Consider the following 20,732-nt stretch of genomic DNA (forward strand, 5'->3'; position numbering starts at 1 on the left):
GCGGCAGGTTGGCTCCGCTGTGCGAAATCACGTTATTGTATGTGATCTCGCGAAGTCCGGATAGCAGGCGCCCGCCGCGAGCTTCGTGAGTCCGACTGCAGGTCCCGAGGATTCGATGTCCGTGGGGATACCCGCGATCGTCTCACGGAGAGGAAGAACGGTGATCAGTGTCGTGTCACACATAGCCCCTCCCCCCACAGTTAGAATCACTCCCTAGGACACACTTAACCTCTGCAGCGCCCCCTCCTGGTTAACCCCTATCACTGCCAGTCACATTTTCACAGTAATCAGTGCATTTTTAATCGCATTGATCGCTGTAAAAATGTGAATGGTCCCAAAATAGCACCAAAAGTGTCTGATGTGTCCACCATAATGTCGCAGTCACGATAAAAAAAAAAGTATAAAAAAAGAAAAAAAAATTAAAAAGAAAAAGAAAAAAAAAAAAAAAAAAGCTGATCGCTGCTATTACTAGTAAAAAAAAAAAAAAAATATTAATAAAAATGCCATAAAATTATTCCCTATTTGGTAGACGCTATAACTTTTGCGCAAACCATAATCAATATTATAATATAATTAATATAATCAATAAACGCTTATTGTGATTTTTTTTTTAACCAAAAATATGTAGAAGAATACATATCGGTCTAAACTGAGGAAAAAAAATGTTTTTTTTTTTAATATATTTTTTGGGGATATTTATTATAGCAAAAAGTAAAAAAATATTGCATTTTTTCAAAATTGTCGCTCTTTTTTTGTTTATAGCGCAAAAAATAAAAACCGCAGAGGCGATCAAATACCACCAGAAGAAAGCTCCATTTGTGAGAAAAAACAGGATGTCAATTTTGTTTGGGTACAACGTCGCACAATCGCGCAATTGTCAGTTAAAGCGACGCAGTGCCGAATCGCAAAAAACGCTCTGGTCGGGAAGGGGGTAAATTCTTCCGGGGCTGAAGCGGTAATGTATGAAATAAAATTTTGTTGCATTTTATAATATGCAATAGTCTAGCACAGGGATCTCCAAACTACGGCCCTCCAGCTATGGCGGGACTACACGTCCCATGAGGCTTTGTAAAACTCTGACATTCGCAGACAGGACTAGGCATGATGGGAATTGTAGTTCCTGAACAACCGGAGGGCCATAGTTTGAAGACCCCCCTGGTCTGGCATCTTGATTCAGGCACCTTAAACCTCCCCCTCTCTGATATTTCCATGTCATTTTCATTTACTGGGATGCGGTGCCTTGTTCTACATATCCTTATCATTTATATAATTTATCAGCCAATGGCAAACAGGACAAATAGAGAGGGTGAATAGTAGAGGGGAGCGCCATCTGCTGGGGCGGAGGAAGCAGAGAATCGGTTAAGTGAACCTGCTTTTTCCCCATTCCCTGGACTGAAATGAACATATAATCCTTGCAGTGAGGGGGCAGATCTGGTGCAATGGAGGATTTTTACTCTCCCCGGAGTTGAGCTTTAAAACAGTATATTGGTAAGAAAGGGGGAAAAAAAAGGGGGCAATGGGACTTTATATGAAACAAAACACTTGGGTAGATTGAATCAATCAATATGATCAGATTAGTTTATTATAAACACAAAAGAGTGTAGTGCAATAGATAACATTGATAGTAAATCAATATGCAATTGGCAGAATTATTAGGCATGATAAATACATGACACAGTAACATTCATAATATAGTAGCATTGTTACACATGATTGGTAATGAACCTGCAGTACACTCACAAGTATAAAAATAGTAACCAATACAAAATCGATTGATGATTCAAACAAATCAAACCCATAGTAGACACATGGTTACACGTGTGGTTCCCACTTCCCATACTGACCCGCCTGCCTATCATGGATGTCACCTCAGCTCCCGGGGTGGGGGGGGGGGGGGTGTTTTCCTCACCTCTCAGTGCCTCCAATCAATATCACCATTACCATTATCTACAGATGTTATTCTCTACCTATAGGTATAAGTTGCTAGGACATTAGTTGTTGTTCCCTCTCTGCCCTCTATAATCAATTACCGTTGATTATTAATCGATTATCTACCATAGGTACCCCCAATGTTTAGCTGTTCCTGATGAGTGGAAACAAGCCATGAAACGTGTCGAGCTTTTCCTATTGGATGTTATGCCACATTAACCATGTGTCTACTATGGGTTTGATTTGTTTGAATCATCATTTTTTTTATTGGTTACAATTTTTATACACTTGTGAGTGTACTGCAGTGTCATTACCAATCATGTGTAAGAATGCTACTATTATGAATTTTATTGTGTGATGTATTTATCATGCCTAAAAATTCTGCCAATTGCATATTGATTTACTATTAATCAGGGGCGTTGCTAAATCTACAAAAGATCTGGGGCTAGAGCCCATAACAGTGTGGTAAAGAAAGTCATACGCTTGGGTGGGCGTACACATGTATATACAGTAATGTACATGTGTGCGTATATATATCCCCAGAGAGCCCCCCACTTACATCAGGGTCCCCAGAGAGCCCCCCACTTACATCAGGGTCCCCAGAGAGCCCCCCCACTTACATCAGGGTCCCCAGAGAGCCCCCCACTTACATCAAGGTTCCCAGAGAGCCCCCCCCCCTTACATTAGGGTCCCCAGAGAGCCTCCCCCTTAAATCCGGGTCCCCAGAGATCCTCCCCCTTAAAATCTGGGTCCCCAGAGAGCCTCCCCCTTGCTTCAGGGTCCCCAGAGAGCCCCCCACTTACATCAGGGTCTCCAGAGAGCCCCCCTTACATTAGGGTCCCCATAGAGCCCCCTCCTTACATCAGGGTCCTCAGAGAGCCTCCCCCTTGCATCAGGGTCCCCAGAGAACCCCCCACTTACATCAAGGTTCCCAGAGAGCCCCCCACTTACATTAGGTCCCCAGAGAGCCTCCCCCTTAAAATCAGGGTCCCCAGAGACCCTCCTCCTTGCTTCAGGGTCCCCAGAGACCCTCCCCCTTGCTTCAGGGTCCCCAGAGAGCCCCCCCATGCTTCAGGGTCCCCAGAGAGCCCCCCCTTACATTAGGGTCCCCATAGAGCCCTCCTCCTTACATCAGGGTCCTCAGAGAGCCTCCCCCTTGCATCAGGGTCCCCAGAGAACCCCCCACTTACATCAAGGTTCCCAGAGAGCCCCCCTTACATTAGGGTCCCCAGAGAGCCTTCCCCATAAAATCAGGGTCCCCAGAGACCCTCCCCCTTGCTTCAGTGTCCCCAGAGAGCCCCCCCACTTACATCAGGGTCCCCAGAGAGCCCCCCCCTTACATTAGGGTCCCCATAGAGCCCCCCTCGTTACATCAGGGTCCCCAGAGAACCTCCCCTCCCCTTGGGGACCCCTGCAGAGACTCTGGGGTATGGGCCCGGGATTCGGGGCTATAGCCCCAAAAGCCACCCCCTAGCGATGCCACTGCTATTAATGTTATCTATTGCACTACACTCTTTTGTGTTTACAATAAACTATTCTGGTCATATTGATTGATTCAATCTACCCAAGTGTTTTGTTTCATATAAAGTTCCATTGCCCCCTTTCCCCCCCCTTTCCCCTTTCTTACCAATTAAATAGGGATGGAGACCTGTGTACCGTATAGTCATGGCTCATATAAAGTCCCACCGATATTTCTCTTTAAATCAGTATATGCCCATCGTGTGAACCAGTGTGCGCAATTCACACAAACCACCCGGCTGCTGTTCTAAATGAAAAGTAACTGAACCAAGCTAATGACACCTCAGGGAAATTGGATGGCAGAAACGTACCCCGCGTGAGTTTTTGATTTATGAAGGGATTCATTAAAAATGTAGTTCTGATCATAAATCCTTCATGTACCTGAAGCAAATAGGCACAGCCAAAAAAAAAAAAAAACTCAAATGTTGCCGAAAATCACAAAAAGGTGATTATTGGCCTGCAAGAAATCCATGAATGGCCCCCTGGAGCCATTTCCTATGAAAAAGCATGTCTGCTTATTTGTACATACCTGAATGCTGGATTTTAGGGCAGACTATTCATTTCAATGGACTGCCCTAGGCACAGCAAACAACCAAAAAAGGCACAATTTTTAACCACATCAATACCAGCTCAGGCCAATTTTCAGCTTTCAGCGCTGTCACACTTTGTATGACAATTACTCAGTCATGCAACACTGTACCCATATGACATTTTTAACATTTTATTTTTTTTTTGTTTAGACATATAGAGCTTTCTTTTGGTGGAATTTAATCACCACTGGGTTGCTAAATAAATGAAAAAAAAACTGAAAATTTTGAAAAAAAAAAATTTTTTCTCAGTTTCTGTCAATTTTGCAATGAAGAAATTTTTCTTCAAAAATGTAGGCCAAAATGTATACTGCAAAATGTATTTAATAAAAAATAAACCAAATCATTGCATATTATTTAGTTTGTGTGAAACTTTTTTTTTTCTTTTTTCAAATTTTTAAGCATTCTTTTTTTTTTTTCATATTGTTTTAATATTTTTTTTTTTTTGGTACATACTGTGACCAGAGCAGTGCAGTGTTACCATAGTTAATTACACTGGACCACTCTGGGGAGGTGATCAGACATATTTTTTTTTACATTACGATTGTTTATTACAGTGATTAGCACTGTAATATTTATTTATTTATTTCAGGTTACTTATATAGCTCCGTCAATTTACGCAGTGCTTTACATATACATTGTACATTCACATCAGTCCCTACCCTCAAGGAGCTTACAATCTAAGGTCCCTAACTCACATTCATACACACTAGGGACAATTTAGACAGGATCCTTTTTATGAATGGCATCCATACTACTCTGTGGAGGTGATCAGTATTTTTTTTTTACATTATGATTGCTTAAAAAATGTGATTATCACTGTTATAAGCAATCCTTTTTATGAATGATATCCATACTACTCTGGGGAGGTGATTATGTTTTTTTTTTAACATTATGATTGCTTATAACAGTTATAACTGCGATAAGCAATCCTTTTTATGAATGGCATCCATACAACTCTGTGGAGGTGATCAGTATTTTTTTTTTTAAATTAGGATTGCTTATACCAGTGATTATCACTGGTATAAGCAATCAATTTTATGAATGGCATCTGTTCTTAGCCATTATGTACTATTGGGACAGCTGTGATTGGCCAAAGCTACCACATGGTACAGGGCGCTGTAATTTGCCGTCTGTACAATGTGATCACTGTAACCAATCACAGGGATCAACACAATAGTACACAATGAATGGCTATGAATGAAAGCCATTTACTGTGTACAACTGTCATGTAATCGCTGTGACCAATCACATGATACTGGGGCCGTACACCGATCTGGTATCCACTGTGTCCGGCGGATGACAGATCGAGCCACGGGGCAACTAGTAGTGCACGCAGGAGGCGCATGACTGGGAGGTTATCATATGACGTCCTCATAGAACCAGGGAGCTTCTGCCTCGCTATCATATTTCAATAGGCTGGGCGGAAAACGGTTAAAATCACGCCAAACCAAAAACAACGGTACAGCGGTACAATGCATCTTTGCAGGCATGAATGCACACATTTTCTAGATGTGTGGGGGTGCTATTAAGAATTAATGGCACCCACGTGCATCTGCAACAGGGCAGCGTGGTGTTGGAAAGCCCGCGATTTTGCACATGTTCCTACACCGCACTGGCTGTGATTAAGCCCTAAGGGACATCCAGATGTTTAGCCTATTGGGTCACAAGGAGTCACAGTAAGGAATAATAAGGCATACCGTGTTCACAGTGTAGACCAGTTCTTCCAGCTGCGCAGGCGCATTCGCCAGTCACATGATCACAGGAGCCATTGGGACCGCAGCGACACACGTGAGAGCAGCCTTTTCCGTATCGCCCGGCGGGACAGGCTGAAAAGGAACAAAGAATAAATTATACTTAGGCATAGCAACAGAGGCATGGCTTGTAGTCTGTACTTAGGATGCTCCCTGCAAAAGAGCCCATTTACACTTATGTGACGAACACATTATAACACATTATAATGCATGTTTTACCGCAATATAAAAATGACACATCTTATGGGGTCATGTCAGTTTTTTTAGAAGCTGCATTTCCAGGTACAGTACATTGCCAGGCCATTCCAAAATGAAGGGTCTGCCTTAACGCACTATGACACATTGCAATAATGCAACACTTGGGGGTCTATTTATAAAAAAAAATTGCTGTGAATGTCTCAGATTTCGCACAGCTGTTGCAAATAATCCCCGTAATGTGTCTGTATATTTCCTGTGATCATCAGCTCCATCTAGTGGCCATAATGTAGTATTTTCCTTAAATACCTCAATGGGGAAATACCACATTATGGACATTAGGTGGCGCTGACAATCATAGGAAATAAACAGATAGGTTACAGGTTTTCATGAAGGCTGTGTGAATGCTGAGAAATTAGGAGAGCATTTTTTTTTAAACATAGACCCCTTAATGCAAATAGGCCCTCAGGGTTTAGTCCTTCTTTGGATATTCCCTGCTCAAAGTTTCCTCCTGAATGCACACAAACAGTTAACTAAAGCCCAGCTCCAGCCAAAAAGGCTTCTTCTAGTTTGTGAGGAAGGCTTGACACAATTTTTTTTGCTGTCTATGTCTTCCTGACCCAGAGACCCCTCCTTATCTCTTACCCTGTTGTCACTGTGGTCAGGAAATGAGCCAATAATGCTCTAATAGAGTCACACACAGCTATACAGATCTGACTGGGTTTCTAACCCAATCCAAAGCATGCAAGGACTGTCTCTACTGGTGCTGGGCTTTGATATTTTCCTGGCTCTTATTTGCAGTGCACAACCCCAGCCCTGGAACTGAACCATACCGATCCTCCTACTGACCTGTTCCACAATCTGCCCCAAGGTAGCCCGATGGGCAGTGGCACGCTCCGGTGGTGGCATTGCAGTGACCGCCGTTCTTGCATTTGCAGTGGTGCTCACAGTTTCGCCCATAAAATCCACTGGTGCATTCTAGAGAAGGGAAGACAATAAAATTAATCAAGTACATCGAAGGTACAGGAAACATGTCATGACTGAAATATGGATCCTGTCATTGCTGACCTATCCTTCTGAAAATGCTAACTGCCAGGCTGTCCTACTGAACCTTTGCCTTCAATGCTCTGAGCTACTGACCCCCGAATATACATAGAGATAAGGAACTCACTGGTGGTCAGCGTAGAAGTGAAATGAGAAGTAGAAACATTGGTCAGTGTAGAAGTGACCCATTGATGGTCAGTGTAGAAGTGACCCATTGATGGTCAGTGTAGAAGTGACCCATTGATGGTCAGTGTAGAAGTGACCCATTGATGGTCAGTGTAGAAGTGACCCATTGGTGGTCAGTGTAGGAGTGAACCATTGGTGGTCAGTGTAGGAGTGAACCATTGGTGGTCAGTGTAGGAGTGACTCATTGGTGGTCAGTGTAGAAGTGACTCATTGGTGGTCAGGGTAGAAGTGACTCATTGATGGTCAGTGTAGAAGTGACTCATTGATGGTCAGTGTAGAAGTGACTCATTGGAGGTCAGTGTAGGAGTGACCCATTGATGGTCAGTGTAGAAGTGACCCATTAGTGGTCAGTGTAGAAGTGACTCATTGTTGGTCAGTGTAGAAGTGACTCATTGGTGGTCAGTGTAGGAGTGACCCATTGGTGGTCAGTGTAAGAGTGACCCATTGGTGGTCAGTGTAGAAGTGACTCATTGTTGGTCAGTGTAGAAGTGACTTATTGGTGGTCAGTGTAGAAGTGACTCATTGGTGGTCAGTGTAGAAGTGAGTCATTGGTGGTCAGTGTAGAAGTGACCTATTAGTGGTTAGTGTAGAAGTGACTCATTGGTGGTCAGTGTAGGTGGGATATTATTTCACTGCTTACTGTTCAAGGAACCTCTAGCACCCTCAGGAGGAACTGAAGGATTCCACAGAACTCTGGTTGAGAAGAGCCGCTTTAATCTATTAAGGTGACTTCCAGCAGGAGGCACCATCTCTCTATAAAGATGAAATCACTTGTGTAGCTTTGTCTTTACCCCACCAACAAGAAATATTATGGATGCTTCACTTACTCAACTGACAGGTGTGACCATAGTAGCCGGAGGCACAGATACATTCCCCAGTCACCGGGTGGCAGTCTTGATGCTGGCCGGGGCATTGGCAGATTTTAGCACAGTTCAAGCCATAGGTACCTGGAATACAAGCTGAAGAGAAAATGATTATGAGAGTGAGGGGAACAAGGGAAGGCAGATTAAACTTTTAGGCAAGTAAAAATCTCTATTGGAGCCCCAAAGAGCATAAAATTAAAGAGGCTCCAGCCCTTCCCCCATTCTATTCAAAACCAAAAACGGATTTTGGCTGGACATACACTTTATATTGTTCCAATGCTTAGATTTCCCTACCGTTTATCATATATGACATGAAATGCATCACAAGCCACCTTTTCACTAAATCTGACACTCCAGGATGTTTTCCTTCCTGAACCCTCAGCAACTGTCAAGCGTGCACCTGCTGAGTGACAGTTAGAGATAAGCTGTGATATACCAGAGACATGAAGGGGGAGGGGATTTTCTGTAATGCTCAAATCATGTTATCACACTTCCTTTTCTAGTTTAGCCCTTTATGACCATCCCTGAGTATGTACACTTGGCCGTTACTGCAACATCTGAAGGATTTTAAAGTGAGGAAAGGCAGCATACCCTGTGACATATGTTATGAGAAAAGGTAACAAAAAAAAAAAGAATAAAATGATTTGGAAAAAAAGTAGAGAGGAGCTTATGGAAAACATGAATGTCCTTGCATATTGTGGTGCTTTCTTGTGGTTATTTGCACACTGGAGAGCGGTGCACACTGGAGCTCGGTGAACACTGGAGTGGGGTGGACACTAAGGCAAGGTGCATACTGGAGGGAGGTGCACACTGGAGTGGGATGGACACTGGAACAAGGTGCACACTGGAGTGCGGTGCACACTAACTGGAGCAGCCGTTACTTCAACATCTGAAGGATTTTAAAGTGAGGAAAGGCAGAATACCCTGTGATATATGTTATGAGAAAAGGTAGAAAAAAAAAAAAAGAATAAAATGATTTGGAAAAAAATGTAGAGAGAAGCTTATGGAAAACATGAATGTTCCTGCAGATTGTGGCGCTGTCTTGTGGTTGGGTGCACACTGGAGCGCGGTGCATACTGGAGCAGGATCGACACTGGGGCGGGATCGACACTTTAATGGGGTGCACACTGGAGTGCGGTGCACACTGGAGTGGGGTGGACACTGGAACGGGGTGGACACTGGAACGGGGTGGACACTGGAACGGGGTGGACACTGGAACGGGGTGGACACTGGAGCACGCTGACACCAAAGTGGTCAGAATAAAATTCTTACTTTGATCACAGCCGTTGCCGGTGAACCCCGGAGGACATCCGCACTGGCCAGTCATGTGATTGCACGCTGTTCCTGGAGGGCAGTTGCAGAGCTGTGAGCAGTGATCCCCGTAGGAGCCGGGGAGGCAGGCTGAGCAAGAAGAAAAGAATTGCAATTAGATCGGATAACATCATTTGGAGATCTACTGAGAATGACAGATGAGGGGCCCCCCCACACCTCTGATTTTTGCAATGCATGCAGCAACACATCATTCCTCCTAGGCTCAGTCATTAGATAATGTTAGGCACACTCAGGAGCCAGATGACAACACTATGCGTGACAAACACAGCACAGTAGCTCTTACCCTTTTTTAAGGTTCAAGATTTGCGCATTTTTCAACCACGCATTTTTTGTTATGCGCACATGTTAATGGCACCCCAAATGTGGCAAGCAGACGCATTTTTCATTTATTTATTTTTTTTCATGCACCATATATTTATTTATTGCATGCATCATTTTATTACTGTAAATGAGATTTGCTTTTGAATGTTATTGTTTCTGCTTCATAAATGAAAAAAACTATGGCGTTGCCCCAAATCAGTGTCCCCCCAACAACTTACGTTTATCGCAGTGCTTTCCCCTCCAGCCCCGGTCGCAGTCACAAATGCCACTAACGTGGTGACAGGTCCGGCTGTGGTGGCAGTGGCATTTCTCCTGACACTGGACTCCGAAGGTTCCCTCTGGACAGGCTGCAACACAGAAGACACCAAATACAATTCACCATCACAGGTTTCTGCTTTAATGGCAACGCAAAGTGTAAAGGCAAAACATGGTGTGCCGGGACACACAGTAACCAATCAGGATTCATTTTAGTGCAGTCCCTTATGAGATTATTCCTGATTGGTTATTGTGGGTTTCATTGCTTTTACCAATCGAGGGGTCAATTCACTAGATAATATGTGGTAAGATTACCAGCGGGCATACTTCCCATCCTCTGCTCCCTGCTACTGATGGCTCAACAGTCCCGTAAATAGCTCTGAAGGCCCACATTGTATTTCATCAGTCCTTCCAATTCTCTGCTCCATGATACTGATGGCCCAATGGTCCCTTTCAAGACTGGGAAGTTCCACATTGTACCTTGTTAGTTCAACTTTTCCATCCTCTGCTCCCTGGTACTGATGGCAATACAGTTTTATACAAGCCTCAGAAATTCCACATTGTACCTTGTAGTTCCTTCCTAGCCTCTGTTCCTTGATACCGATGACCCACCAGTCCCTTACAAGACTCTGAAGTTCTACATTGTACCTTGTTAGTCCCATCTTTCACATCCTCTGCTTCCTGATACTGATGGCTCAACAGGTCACATAGAAGACTCTGAAGTTCCACATTGTACCTTCTTAGTCCTTCCTATCCCCTGCTCCCTGGTACTGATGGTCCATCAGTCCCACACACGGCTCTAAAGTTCTACATTGTACCTTGTTAGTCCTTCCTATCTTCTGCTCCCTGGTACTGAAGATCCATCAGTCCCACACAAGGCTCTGAAGTTCTACATTGTACCCTGTTAGTCAATCTTTCACATACTCTGCTCCCTGGTACTGATGGCTCAACAGGTCACATAGAAGACTCTGAAGTTCCACATTGTACCTTCTTAGTCCTTCTTATCCTCTGCTTCAAGTACTAATGGCCCGACAGTCCCATACAAGGTTCTGAGATTCCACTCTGTACCCTGTTACTTCTTATGATTCTGCTCCCTTGTACTGAAGACCCAACAGTCTCATACATGGCTCTGAAGTTCCACATTGTACCTGGCCAATCCTTCCTTTTCTCTGCTTCCTGGTAGTGATGGCCCAACAGTCCCATACAAAGCTTCTAAGTTCTACATTGTACCTTGTAAGTCCATATTTCACATTCTCTACTCCCTGGTACTGGTGACCCAACAGGTCACATACAAGGCTCTGAAGTTCCACATTGTACCTTGTCAGTCCTTCCCATCCTATGTTCCTCAGCACTAATTGCTCAACACTACCAAACAGGGCCCTGAAGTTCTACAATGTACCTCGTCAGTCCCTCCCATTCTCTGCTCCGTGATACTGATGGCCAAATAGCCCCAGATAAGGCTCTGACCTTTCCCATTATACCTTGTCAGTCCTGCTTCTCCTCTGCTTCCTGGTAATAATGGCCCAACAGTCCCAAACAAGGCCCTGAAATTCCACATTGTACCTTGTCAGTCCTTACAACCCTCTTCTCCTTGATTTCAAATTTGCCTAATGGTACCAAAGAAGGCCATAACATTCTACAGTGTACTTTTTTGGTCCTTCCCATTCTTTTGTTCCCTGGTATTGATGGCTTAAAAGTCCCATACAAGGTTCTGAAGTTTCACATTGTACCTTGTTGTCAGTCCTTACTATCATCTGCTCCCTGGTACAATGGCCCAAGAGTCCCATACAAGGCTCTGAAGTTCTACATTGCACCTTGTCAGTTCCTACTATCCTCTGCTTCCTAGTACTAATGACCCAACAGTCCCATACAAGACTCTGAAGTTCTACATTGCACCTTGCCAGTGCTTCCCATCCTCTACTCCCTAGGATTAATAGCCCAACAGTCCCATACAAGACTCCGGACTTCCACATTGTACCTTTCCAGTCCTTCTCATCCTCTGCTCCCTGGTACTAATGACCCAACAGTCCCATAGAAGGCCCTGAAAATCCACTTTGAACCTTGTCAGTACATAACATCCCCTTCACCCTGGTTCAAATCCTCTTCACCTTGGTTCAGATTGCCCAACAGTACCAAGCAAGGTCCTACAATTCTACAATGTACCCCGTCAGTCCTTCCCATTCTTTAGGTCCCTGGTACTGATGGCTTAACAGTCCCATACAAGGCTCTGAAGTTCCACATTGCACATTGTCAGTTCTTCCTGTTCTCTGCTCCCTGATACTAATAGCCCAACAGTTCCATACAAGGCTCTGAAGTTCCACATTGTGCCTTGCCACGATTCACCATGAGGCACAGTAGGCAGTTGCCTACTGGCACCAAAGGCAGTGACAATGTTTTTCCTGTATTGGTGTTAGCTGCAGATCTTTTTCATCCCTTGAACAGAACAGAACAGTTTTCACATGTAAGGTTATTTATACAATATCACAGGTTAATAGGTGACCCTTGCACAGACATGTTAAACTGTTTGTAACCTAATAACAAAAATGTGATATGGTGCAGGTTACCAGTCCTTAGATGTGGTGGCTGCATTTGGTTTTTTTAGCGTTTCAGTCTTTTTTCCCCCCTTTATTTTCACCTGGGAATTCTGCCAGGAAGACATTCTCTGTCCTAGAGGGGCAAGGCTTGCTTACTGTATCTATGGACAGTGTTGTTACTCTAGGGAAGGACTACAGAACACCTCCCTCTCCCCTCCACCCCATAACATTGGGTTGAGGTGTCCTTTAGCCCTTAGAGACTGGTCGCAGTCAGTACAGCCAGAGAGCACAGGAAGTCATCAGCGCTGGATTTCTGGCAGGATCAACAGATATTTTTTGCACTTATTGAACAGATATAACAAAACACATAACAGAAGTCCATTGTAGTTAACATACACTTCAACAAGGACACCTAAATACAGAATGAGAATCCTGCCCGGGTCCTCACTTACCGTGCTGACACGATTCTCCCACCCAGCCAGCCAGGCACACGCAGGTCCCAGACTCTCGGTTGCAGATCCCTCCATTCTGACACGTGCAGTTCTGCAGGCAGCTGTCCCCGTATGTCCCCGGAGTGCACTCTGGAAGGAGAAGGTTGTCGTGTCAGTGCAGGCTGGTCTCCTACACCTCTGTACAATAAGTACATGTTGTGCTGCATGGTGACCGCATCTTACTGTTCCTCTCTATCAATGCAAGTGTAAGGGTTGACTCAATCATTGATGTACAATACACAAAGATACACTATATTACCATAAGTATTGGGACGCCTGCCTTCACAAGCACATGAACTTTAATGGCATCCCAGTCTTAGTCCGTAGGGTTCAATATTGAGTTGGCCCACCCTTTGCAGCTATAACAGCTTCAACTCTTCTGAGAAGGCTGTCCACCAGGTTTAGGAGTGTGTCTATGGGAATGTTTGACCATTCTTCCAGAAGCGCATTTGTGGGGTCAGGCACTGATGTTGGTTGAGAAGGCCTGGCTCACAGCCTCCACTCTAATTCATCCCAAAGGTGTTCTATCGGGTTGAGGTCAGGACTCTGTGCAGGTCAGTCAAGTTATTCCATCCCAAACTTGCTCATCCATGTCTTTATAGACCTTGCTTTGTGCACTGGTCCAAATCATTTGGTGGAGGGGGGATTATGGTGTGGGGGTGTTTTTGAGGGGTTGGGCTTGGCCCCTTAGTTCCAGTGAAGGGAACTCTTTAGGCGTCGGCATACCAAGACATTTTGGACAATTTCATGCTGCCAACTTCGTGGGAAGAGTTTGGGGATGACCCCTTCCTGTTCCAACATGACTGCGCACCAGTACACAAAGCAAGGTCCAAAAAGACATGCATGAGCGAGTTTGGGGTGGGGGAACTTGACTGGCCTGCACAGAGTCCTGACCTCAACCCGATAGAACACCTTTGGGATGAATTTGAGCAGAGACTGCAAGCCAGGCCTTCTTGTATGACCTCACAAAGGCGCTTCTGGAAGAATGGTCAAACACTCCCATAGACACACTCCTAAACCTTGTGGGCCGCCTTCCCGGAACAGTTGAAGCTGTTATAGCTGCAAATAGTGGTCAAACTCAATATTGAACGCCAGGGACTGGGATGTCAATAAAGTTCATGTGTGTGTAAAGGCAGGCGTCACAATACTTTTGACAATATCGTGTATATACTTCCAGTGAATCAAACAAGAAACACTGGAAACTAGGGATTTTTACTTGTGTCACCAACAATATTGGCGTTGACCCAAGATCTATGGTCTACCATCAAATGGGGAGTCAACCAGCCACAGCTCAGTTAAACCCCACCAACCTCCGAAGACACCCTAGAATTCCATGGAACCGTGGTTGAGAATGGCAGCAATCAATTGTTGATGCAGGTAGGCTCTATTTGCCTTTGAGGATCAGGAAGGAACCACTTGGTTTAGGCTGTAAAGCTTTTTTGCCTTCCTTTGGATTACCGGGGAGTTAGGAGTTCTGAGGGTGCAAGGTGTGTTATTGTATTGTACTTTGGTTGAACTTGATGGAGAGGTTTCTTTTAAACCTAATTATGTCAGTATGTGCGCAGTCTGGCTCATAGCAGTTAGACACTCCCTTCCATGGAAAGATGTTAAGATAGACTCACCTTGTTCACAAGCCAGTCCCGTCCAGCCGTTGGGACAAGCACAGTGTCCTGTGACATGGTCACAGGCTCCGGCGTTCCTGCAGATACACTGCTGAAGGCAGTTCTCTCCAAAGGAACCATCTGGGCAGGCTGGAAAATTAGAATCAGTAAATTAGAAGGCAGTTACAGGAAACGTGAGCTAAGAGACATATGTAGGCTGCCACTGCTGTCCTTTCCTTGGCTCTCTGGCTGTCAAGCTAGGGTTGAACCACCTCATCCCTTTAAACCCAAACACATATTAATTACACAGGTTCTGTGGTTGACTAAGGTGGTAATTAAATTCACTTTGTGACTTACCTGCATTGAAAAAGCCTCAGAACCTCTAATTATTATGTGTTCGGTTTTGAAGGGATGAGGTGGCAACCCTATGTCAAGCTGATCCAGTGGCTTCAGATCTTTGAGACCCCAACCCCCCAAAAAATATGCAGATCAGGAGTTCCAGCTTTACTTCCCACATTCCTGATTTCATGCTTTTTCCGAGTCGGTGATTGAGAAGAGAAGCAGCTGAAGCCAAGAAAGTCAGGAAGATATTTTCAGAAGGAGGTTAGCCTCCATGTTGCACTTTGTACAGGTTTACTCCAAAGCAGGGGTCTCCAAACTTTCCAAACAAGGGACCAGTTGACTGTCCTTCAGACTTTAGGAGGGCCGGACTAGAGCCAGTGGGAGTAAAGAATATCCTGTGTTTGGTATCAGTGAGAGGAATAGTGTCCCATTGTTGGTGTCAGTGGGAGGAATAGTGTCCCATTGTTGGTGTCAGTCGGAGGAATTGTGCCCCATCATTGATTTCAATAGAAGGTATTCTGCCCCAGTGTTGGTGTCAGTTTAAGGAATAGTGTGTGTGTGTGTGTGTCCCCGTTGCACTCCGGTGCCCTCCAACGCTTACCGGAGCTGCCGGCAGAGGCAATCGTGTCCTCTCCCCTCTGTGGTATGGAGCTGAGTGAGGGGAAGATGGTCCTCACCCAACTCCATACCATTGCGGGGCGGAAGTGACGTCAAAACGTTTTTTGTTTTTTTTGTTTTTTATTGCATTTTAGTGTAAATAGGAGATCTGAGGTGTTTTTGACCCCAGGTCTCATATTTAAGAGGTCCTGTCGTGCTTTTTTTCTATTACAAGGGATGTTTACATTCATTATAATATGAATAAAAGTTACACAATTATTTTTTTTTAAAAGAACAGTGTAAAAAAAAAAAAAAAAAAAAAAAGTATAATAAAATAAATAAATAATTAATAATAATAATTTTTTTTACGCGCCCCATCCCGCCGAGCTTGCGTGCAGAAGCGAATGCATATGTGAATAGCGCCGCACATGAAAACGGTGTTTAAGCCACACATGTGAGGTATTGCAGCGATCGGTAGGGCAAGCGCAATAATGTTAGCCCTAGACCTCCTCTGTAACTCAAAACATGAAACCTGTAGAATTTTTTTAAACATTGCATATGGAGATTTTTAAGGATAAAAGTTTGTCGCCATTCCACAAGCGGGCGCATCAATTTATTCTGCGTAACATCATCTTTCACAATATATAAAAAAAATTGGGCTAACTTTACTGTGGTCTTATTTTTTAATTCAAAAATGTGTATTTTTTTTTTTTTAAAGTGCGCTTGTAAGACCGCTGTGCAAATACGGTGTGACGGAAAGTATTGCAACGACCGCCGTTTTATTCTCTAGGGTGTTAGAAAACAATATATATATATATATATATATATATATATATATATAATGTTTTCTAGCAAAAAAAATAAATGATTTTAAACAAGTTTGAAAAATAGGCCCGGTCTTAAAGTGGTTAAAAAAGCCTACCCACAGCAAATGCAGACCGTGATTGGTTGCTTTAGGAATACAGACAGTCCCCACTATGGGACAGGCCAATCACAGAAGGAGTCTATAACCTTTTTTGGTCCTGTTGTACCCAAGGTCTTACCTTGCTGGCATTGTTCTCCGGTCCACCCCGCAGCACAGACACACTCCCCAGTGACATGGTCACACCGCGCACCATTAAAACAATGACACTTCTCTTTGCATTCACCTCCATATCTGTCCTCTGGGCACTCTACAAGACAAACACAGTTGTGTAATATGGATGTAACCATGAGGGCCCCACCCTGAACCCACCCCCCGCTTCAGAAAAGCATGATTTTGATACTTGTTTAACAATTTTTGACAAATTCGTTAATCCCTGGTTTTCCGAATTTTTCAATCTCCGAAATTTCGAATTTCCGAATTTCGAATTTTCAAATTTCTGAATTTTCAAAAAAATTAGGAATTTCGGAATTTCAGATATTCGGAAATAAGAAATTTCGGAATGTCAGAAATTTGGAATTTGAAATTTAGGAAATTCTGAATTTCAGAAATTCGAAAATTCTAAATTTCAGAAATTTTGAATCTCCGAATTTCGAATTTCCAAATTTCCGATTTTTCGGAAATTCGATATTTCCAAATGTCAGAATTTTCGGAAATTCGAAATTCCAGAAAATGAAAATTCAGAAATTCGAAATTTCAGAAACTGGAAAATTTCGGAAATTCGAAAATTTGAAATTTCAGAAATTTGAAAATTCAAAAAAGTGGAAATTTTGAAAATCCAAAAAGAATGAAAATTTGAAAATTCAAAAAAATGAAAATCTGAAATGAATAACTAATAATAAATATTAAATTATAGGTATTGGAAATTCCTTTCAAATTTGGCTGTTAGTGAACGTAACAAACACAAATTTATCTGAAGTTACGAATTATCTGAAATATATCTAGATCTAATAATAATAAATAACAATAATAAAAATAAAACCTTTTTATTATGATTATTAATTATTAATTTGTTCATTCCATTTAGATGCGGCATTCGTTATTTCGGATAATTCGTAACTTCAGATTAATCTGTATTCGTTACGTTCACTAACAGCCAAATTTGAAAGGAAATTCCAATACCTATGATTTAATACTTAATTATTATTAGTTATTATTTAGAATTTTACTGATTTTCTTTCTTTTTTTCAAATTTTCTGATTTTCGAATTTGGAAAATTCAGAAATTCGTATTCCGAAAATTCAGGAATTCGAAAATCGGAAATTTAAAAAATTTGGAAATTTGGAAATTCGAAAATTCGAAATTCACAAATTTGAAAATTCGGAAATTTCAAAATTAGAATTTCCGAAATTCGGAAATTTCGGATTTCCGAACTTTCGAATTTCCGAATTTTAGAATTTCTGAAAAAAGCAAAGAAACGAATGAAACGAAGACGAAAATGAACAAATTTTTTGTCAGTGCACATGTCTAGCGACGATGTAGCAATGGTGGCACACGTGGGGACCCGAGTAGGGAAGCAGATAAATCTACTCCCCTGCTCCGGTCTCGGGACCCTTTCCATCGGTTTCCGAGGCACTTCCCAATGGTTCAGTGGCCCTTTCCTCTGGTCCCAGGGCCATTCCCGCCGATCCCTAGTCCCTTCCCTCCAATCCTGGGGCCCTTTACTCCCATCGCAGGGCCCTTTATTACGGTCCCGCATAGGGGCCCTTTCACATGTTCTGGGGCAGGACCCCATCATTGGGGGCCCCCCCACAGCGGTGGAAATGCTAGGGCCCAGGCGCAAATGTGACCTTTGTGACCCAGGTAGCTCCGCCACTGACTAAATGGGTTTATAAGAAAATCAGGATAGATGGATATTTCACTTATTAATGGATAATATTAGCCAATTGATGAATGCTATTATTAATAGATTGCGTTCATTTTATTTTCCTTCTCATATGCACCTGCCAGCATTATACGAGACACAGAAAGGACTTACTTTGGTTGCAGGTAGAGCCAATCCAGCCATCTAGACAAGTGCAGGTCCCGGTAACGTGGTCACAGCTACCGCCATTGGCACACTTGCAGCTGTTGGTACAGTCCATGCCGTAGAATCCCTCTGGACAGGCTGCAGACATGCAACAATAAAATTAGGATTTTCGTCTTTGTTACAGTTTTGTTTCATTACCATTCTTTAGTATTCTGTGCTCTTCTGGCCTCCTGAACCCTGAACCACTTTCAATTAATTGGCATGGGTCACGTCTACACACACCGAAAAGCTCTGGCTGCTGAAATCTTCTTATAAAATTGTGTTCTAGTAGAAACATAATATGCCTGATATCTACGGAATAACTTTACTAATCAATTCAATTTTTTTTTTTTTTTAACAAGTACCAATAGCATTTGCTGACTACACAGTGGTCACCATTATTCACAGGAATCCAACAAATCAACATCCTGTTTGTAGTAAATAGGCTATTGGTTCATATCATCTCTGCCTTCACTTTGAGGTCACAGGCATAAAAAGGGTATAAAATACTTACAGAGCTCACAATAGGCCCCTCTCCAGCCCGGCGCACAGGTGCAGACTCCACTGACATGGTCACACTGCGCCCCGTTCTCACACTGACATTGGTGCCGACAGTCGGACCCGTACCAACCAGCGGGGCACTCTGTCAGTAGCAAAAAAAAGAAAGAAAAATCATGTTAGGAGGAAAAAGGTAATTCTCAGGTCTCCCCAGGGGTTGAAAAGGGAAGAGAACTGGGAGATGGGTATTTTTGTGTGCCCAAAAGTAAGGTGCTATATTCCATGAATAAAATCAAAATATTTTATTTCATACAAAAACATAAAAAATATACAAAATGTGTAATTTTCCTAAACGATATTAGATGTTGTACATATTGCCATATAATACAATTATCTGCATCTGGACTGGTCTCACAAGCTTAGGATCAACGCATTTCGACCAAGGTATAGGCTTCTTCAGGATCCAATTTCCAATATTTTTATGAGGTCATATCCAGAAGAGAATATATAATAAGGTGTATTATATGCGTACCCCCCAAAAGGTCAGAAAAAAGCTCTGATCTGAAGTAAAACAATCAATCTATAATATTCAGATCGTAGGCCAAGACCAGGATTGCCATCAAGAAACAGGCACCAAAAAGGTACTGTGTAAAGAGATAGGTAGGAACTGTCAACCGTCCTAAAAGGATCCACATGCCACAAAAGTATACATGTCTAAGTCCACAAAAAAGATTCCCATACAAGGGTATCGATTGTGCCCAGTGTAGGGAAGGAGCGGGGGGCGGGTAAGCTCTACCAAACCCCCATAAAGAAGGTCCAAGCGCCAAGTGAAGTGTATGTGTGGAACTTCACCATAAGTCTGCAATAATAGTGATCACAAGTAATTTCCCTCTATAAGAAACTTCTGATGCTGAAATTATATCAAAATGGTCTGTCGTTTTACCCATTAAGGGTTTTAGATAGAGTTCCCCTTTTTTGGTAATGAGCAATAAGGGGTACTAGTCAGTGGTGTATTTTTGTTTTATGCTGCCCTAGGCAAGACTAAAGTTGGGCGAACAACCCCCTTCCCCCATCTAAATTTGTCCCGCCGCGGCTGCGGCAAAACCTTCTTGTGTCAGGGTTTGATGAGGAAGCTGCAGCCGTTCACAGCTTTCTCATCAGACCCTGAGACATGATTCGTCCAAGTGCCACATATGTGGTCAGTGGGCAATGCGGCAGAGGATGGGGTCAGCAGGGTATAGGACTGGGGTTTGTATGGCAGAGCATGGGGTCAGTGGGGCAGGGGATCAGGTCAGTGGGGTAGAGGACAGGGTCAGTAGGGCAAAGCATGTGGTCAATGGGGCAGAGAATGGGGTCAGCAGGGCAGAAGATGGGGTCAGCAGGGTATAGGACTGAGGTCAGTAGGGCAGAGTATAGGGTCAGTGGGGTAGAGGACAGGGTCAGTAGGGCAGAGCATGGGGTCAGTGGGGCAGGGGATCAGGTCAGTGGGGTAGAGGATAGGGTCAGTAGGGCAAAGCATGTGGTCAATGGGGCAGAGGACGGGGTCAGCGGGGTATAGGACGGGGTCAATTGGTACATCTCCAGCATGGCAGTGCCCAGCTACCTGTGTTTGCAAATTAGCCTTGAAAAAGGCCAATAAAGTTTGATAAGATACCAGATTTGTCTCCCATAGAGGGTTAGACCCTCTACTCGGGGTTCGTGGACTTTCTGCTAAGTTCACCAAATGTCCAGTGAACCAAACTTTGCCCAGTTTGT

General features: G+C 43.4%; 1 protein-coding gene across 1 annotated transcript in view; it reads right to left on the reverse strand.

Annotated features, from left to right (window-relative positions):
* Nucleotides 1–20,732, reverse strand: part of MEGF6 (multiple EGF like domains 6) — a 153,167-nt gene that overhangs the window by 12,483 nt on the left and 119,952 nt on the right. The window contains exons 19-28 of the mRNA XM_073603592.1: nucleotides 18,994–19,122; nucleotides 18,450–18,578; nucleotides 16,593–16,721; nucleotides 14,632–14,760; nucleotides 12,971–13,099; nucleotides 9,948–10,076; nucleotides 9,349–9,477; nucleotides 8,041–8,172; nucleotides 6,833–6,961; nucleotides 5,735–5,863 (exon numbers count right to left, since the gene is read on the reverse strand). Of these exons, the coding sequence (XP_073459693.1) occupies nucleotides 5,735–5,863; nucleotides 6,833–6,961; nucleotides 8,041–8,172; nucleotides 9,349–9,477; nucleotides 9,948–10,076; nucleotides 12,971–13,099; nucleotides 14,632–14,760; nucleotides 16,593–16,721; nucleotides 18,450–18,578; nucleotides 18,994–19,122 (1,293 nt within the window). The remainder of the gene's footprint in view (nucleotides 1–5,734; nucleotides 5,864–6,832; nucleotides 6,962–8,040; nucleotides 8,173–9,348; nucleotides 9,478–9,947; nucleotides 10,077–12,970; nucleotides 13,100–14,631; nucleotides 14,761–16,592; nucleotides 16,722–18,449; nucleotides 18,579–18,993; nucleotides 19,123–20,732) is intronic.

Source organism: Aquarana catesbeiana, linkage group LG10 (genome assembly GCF_042186555.1).
Source record: "Aquarana catesbeiana isolate 2022-GZ linkage group LG10, ASM4218655v1, whole genome shotgun sequence".
Lineage (NCBI taxonomy): Eukaryota > Metazoa > Chordata > Amphibia > Anura > Ranidae > Aquarana > Aquarana catesbeiana.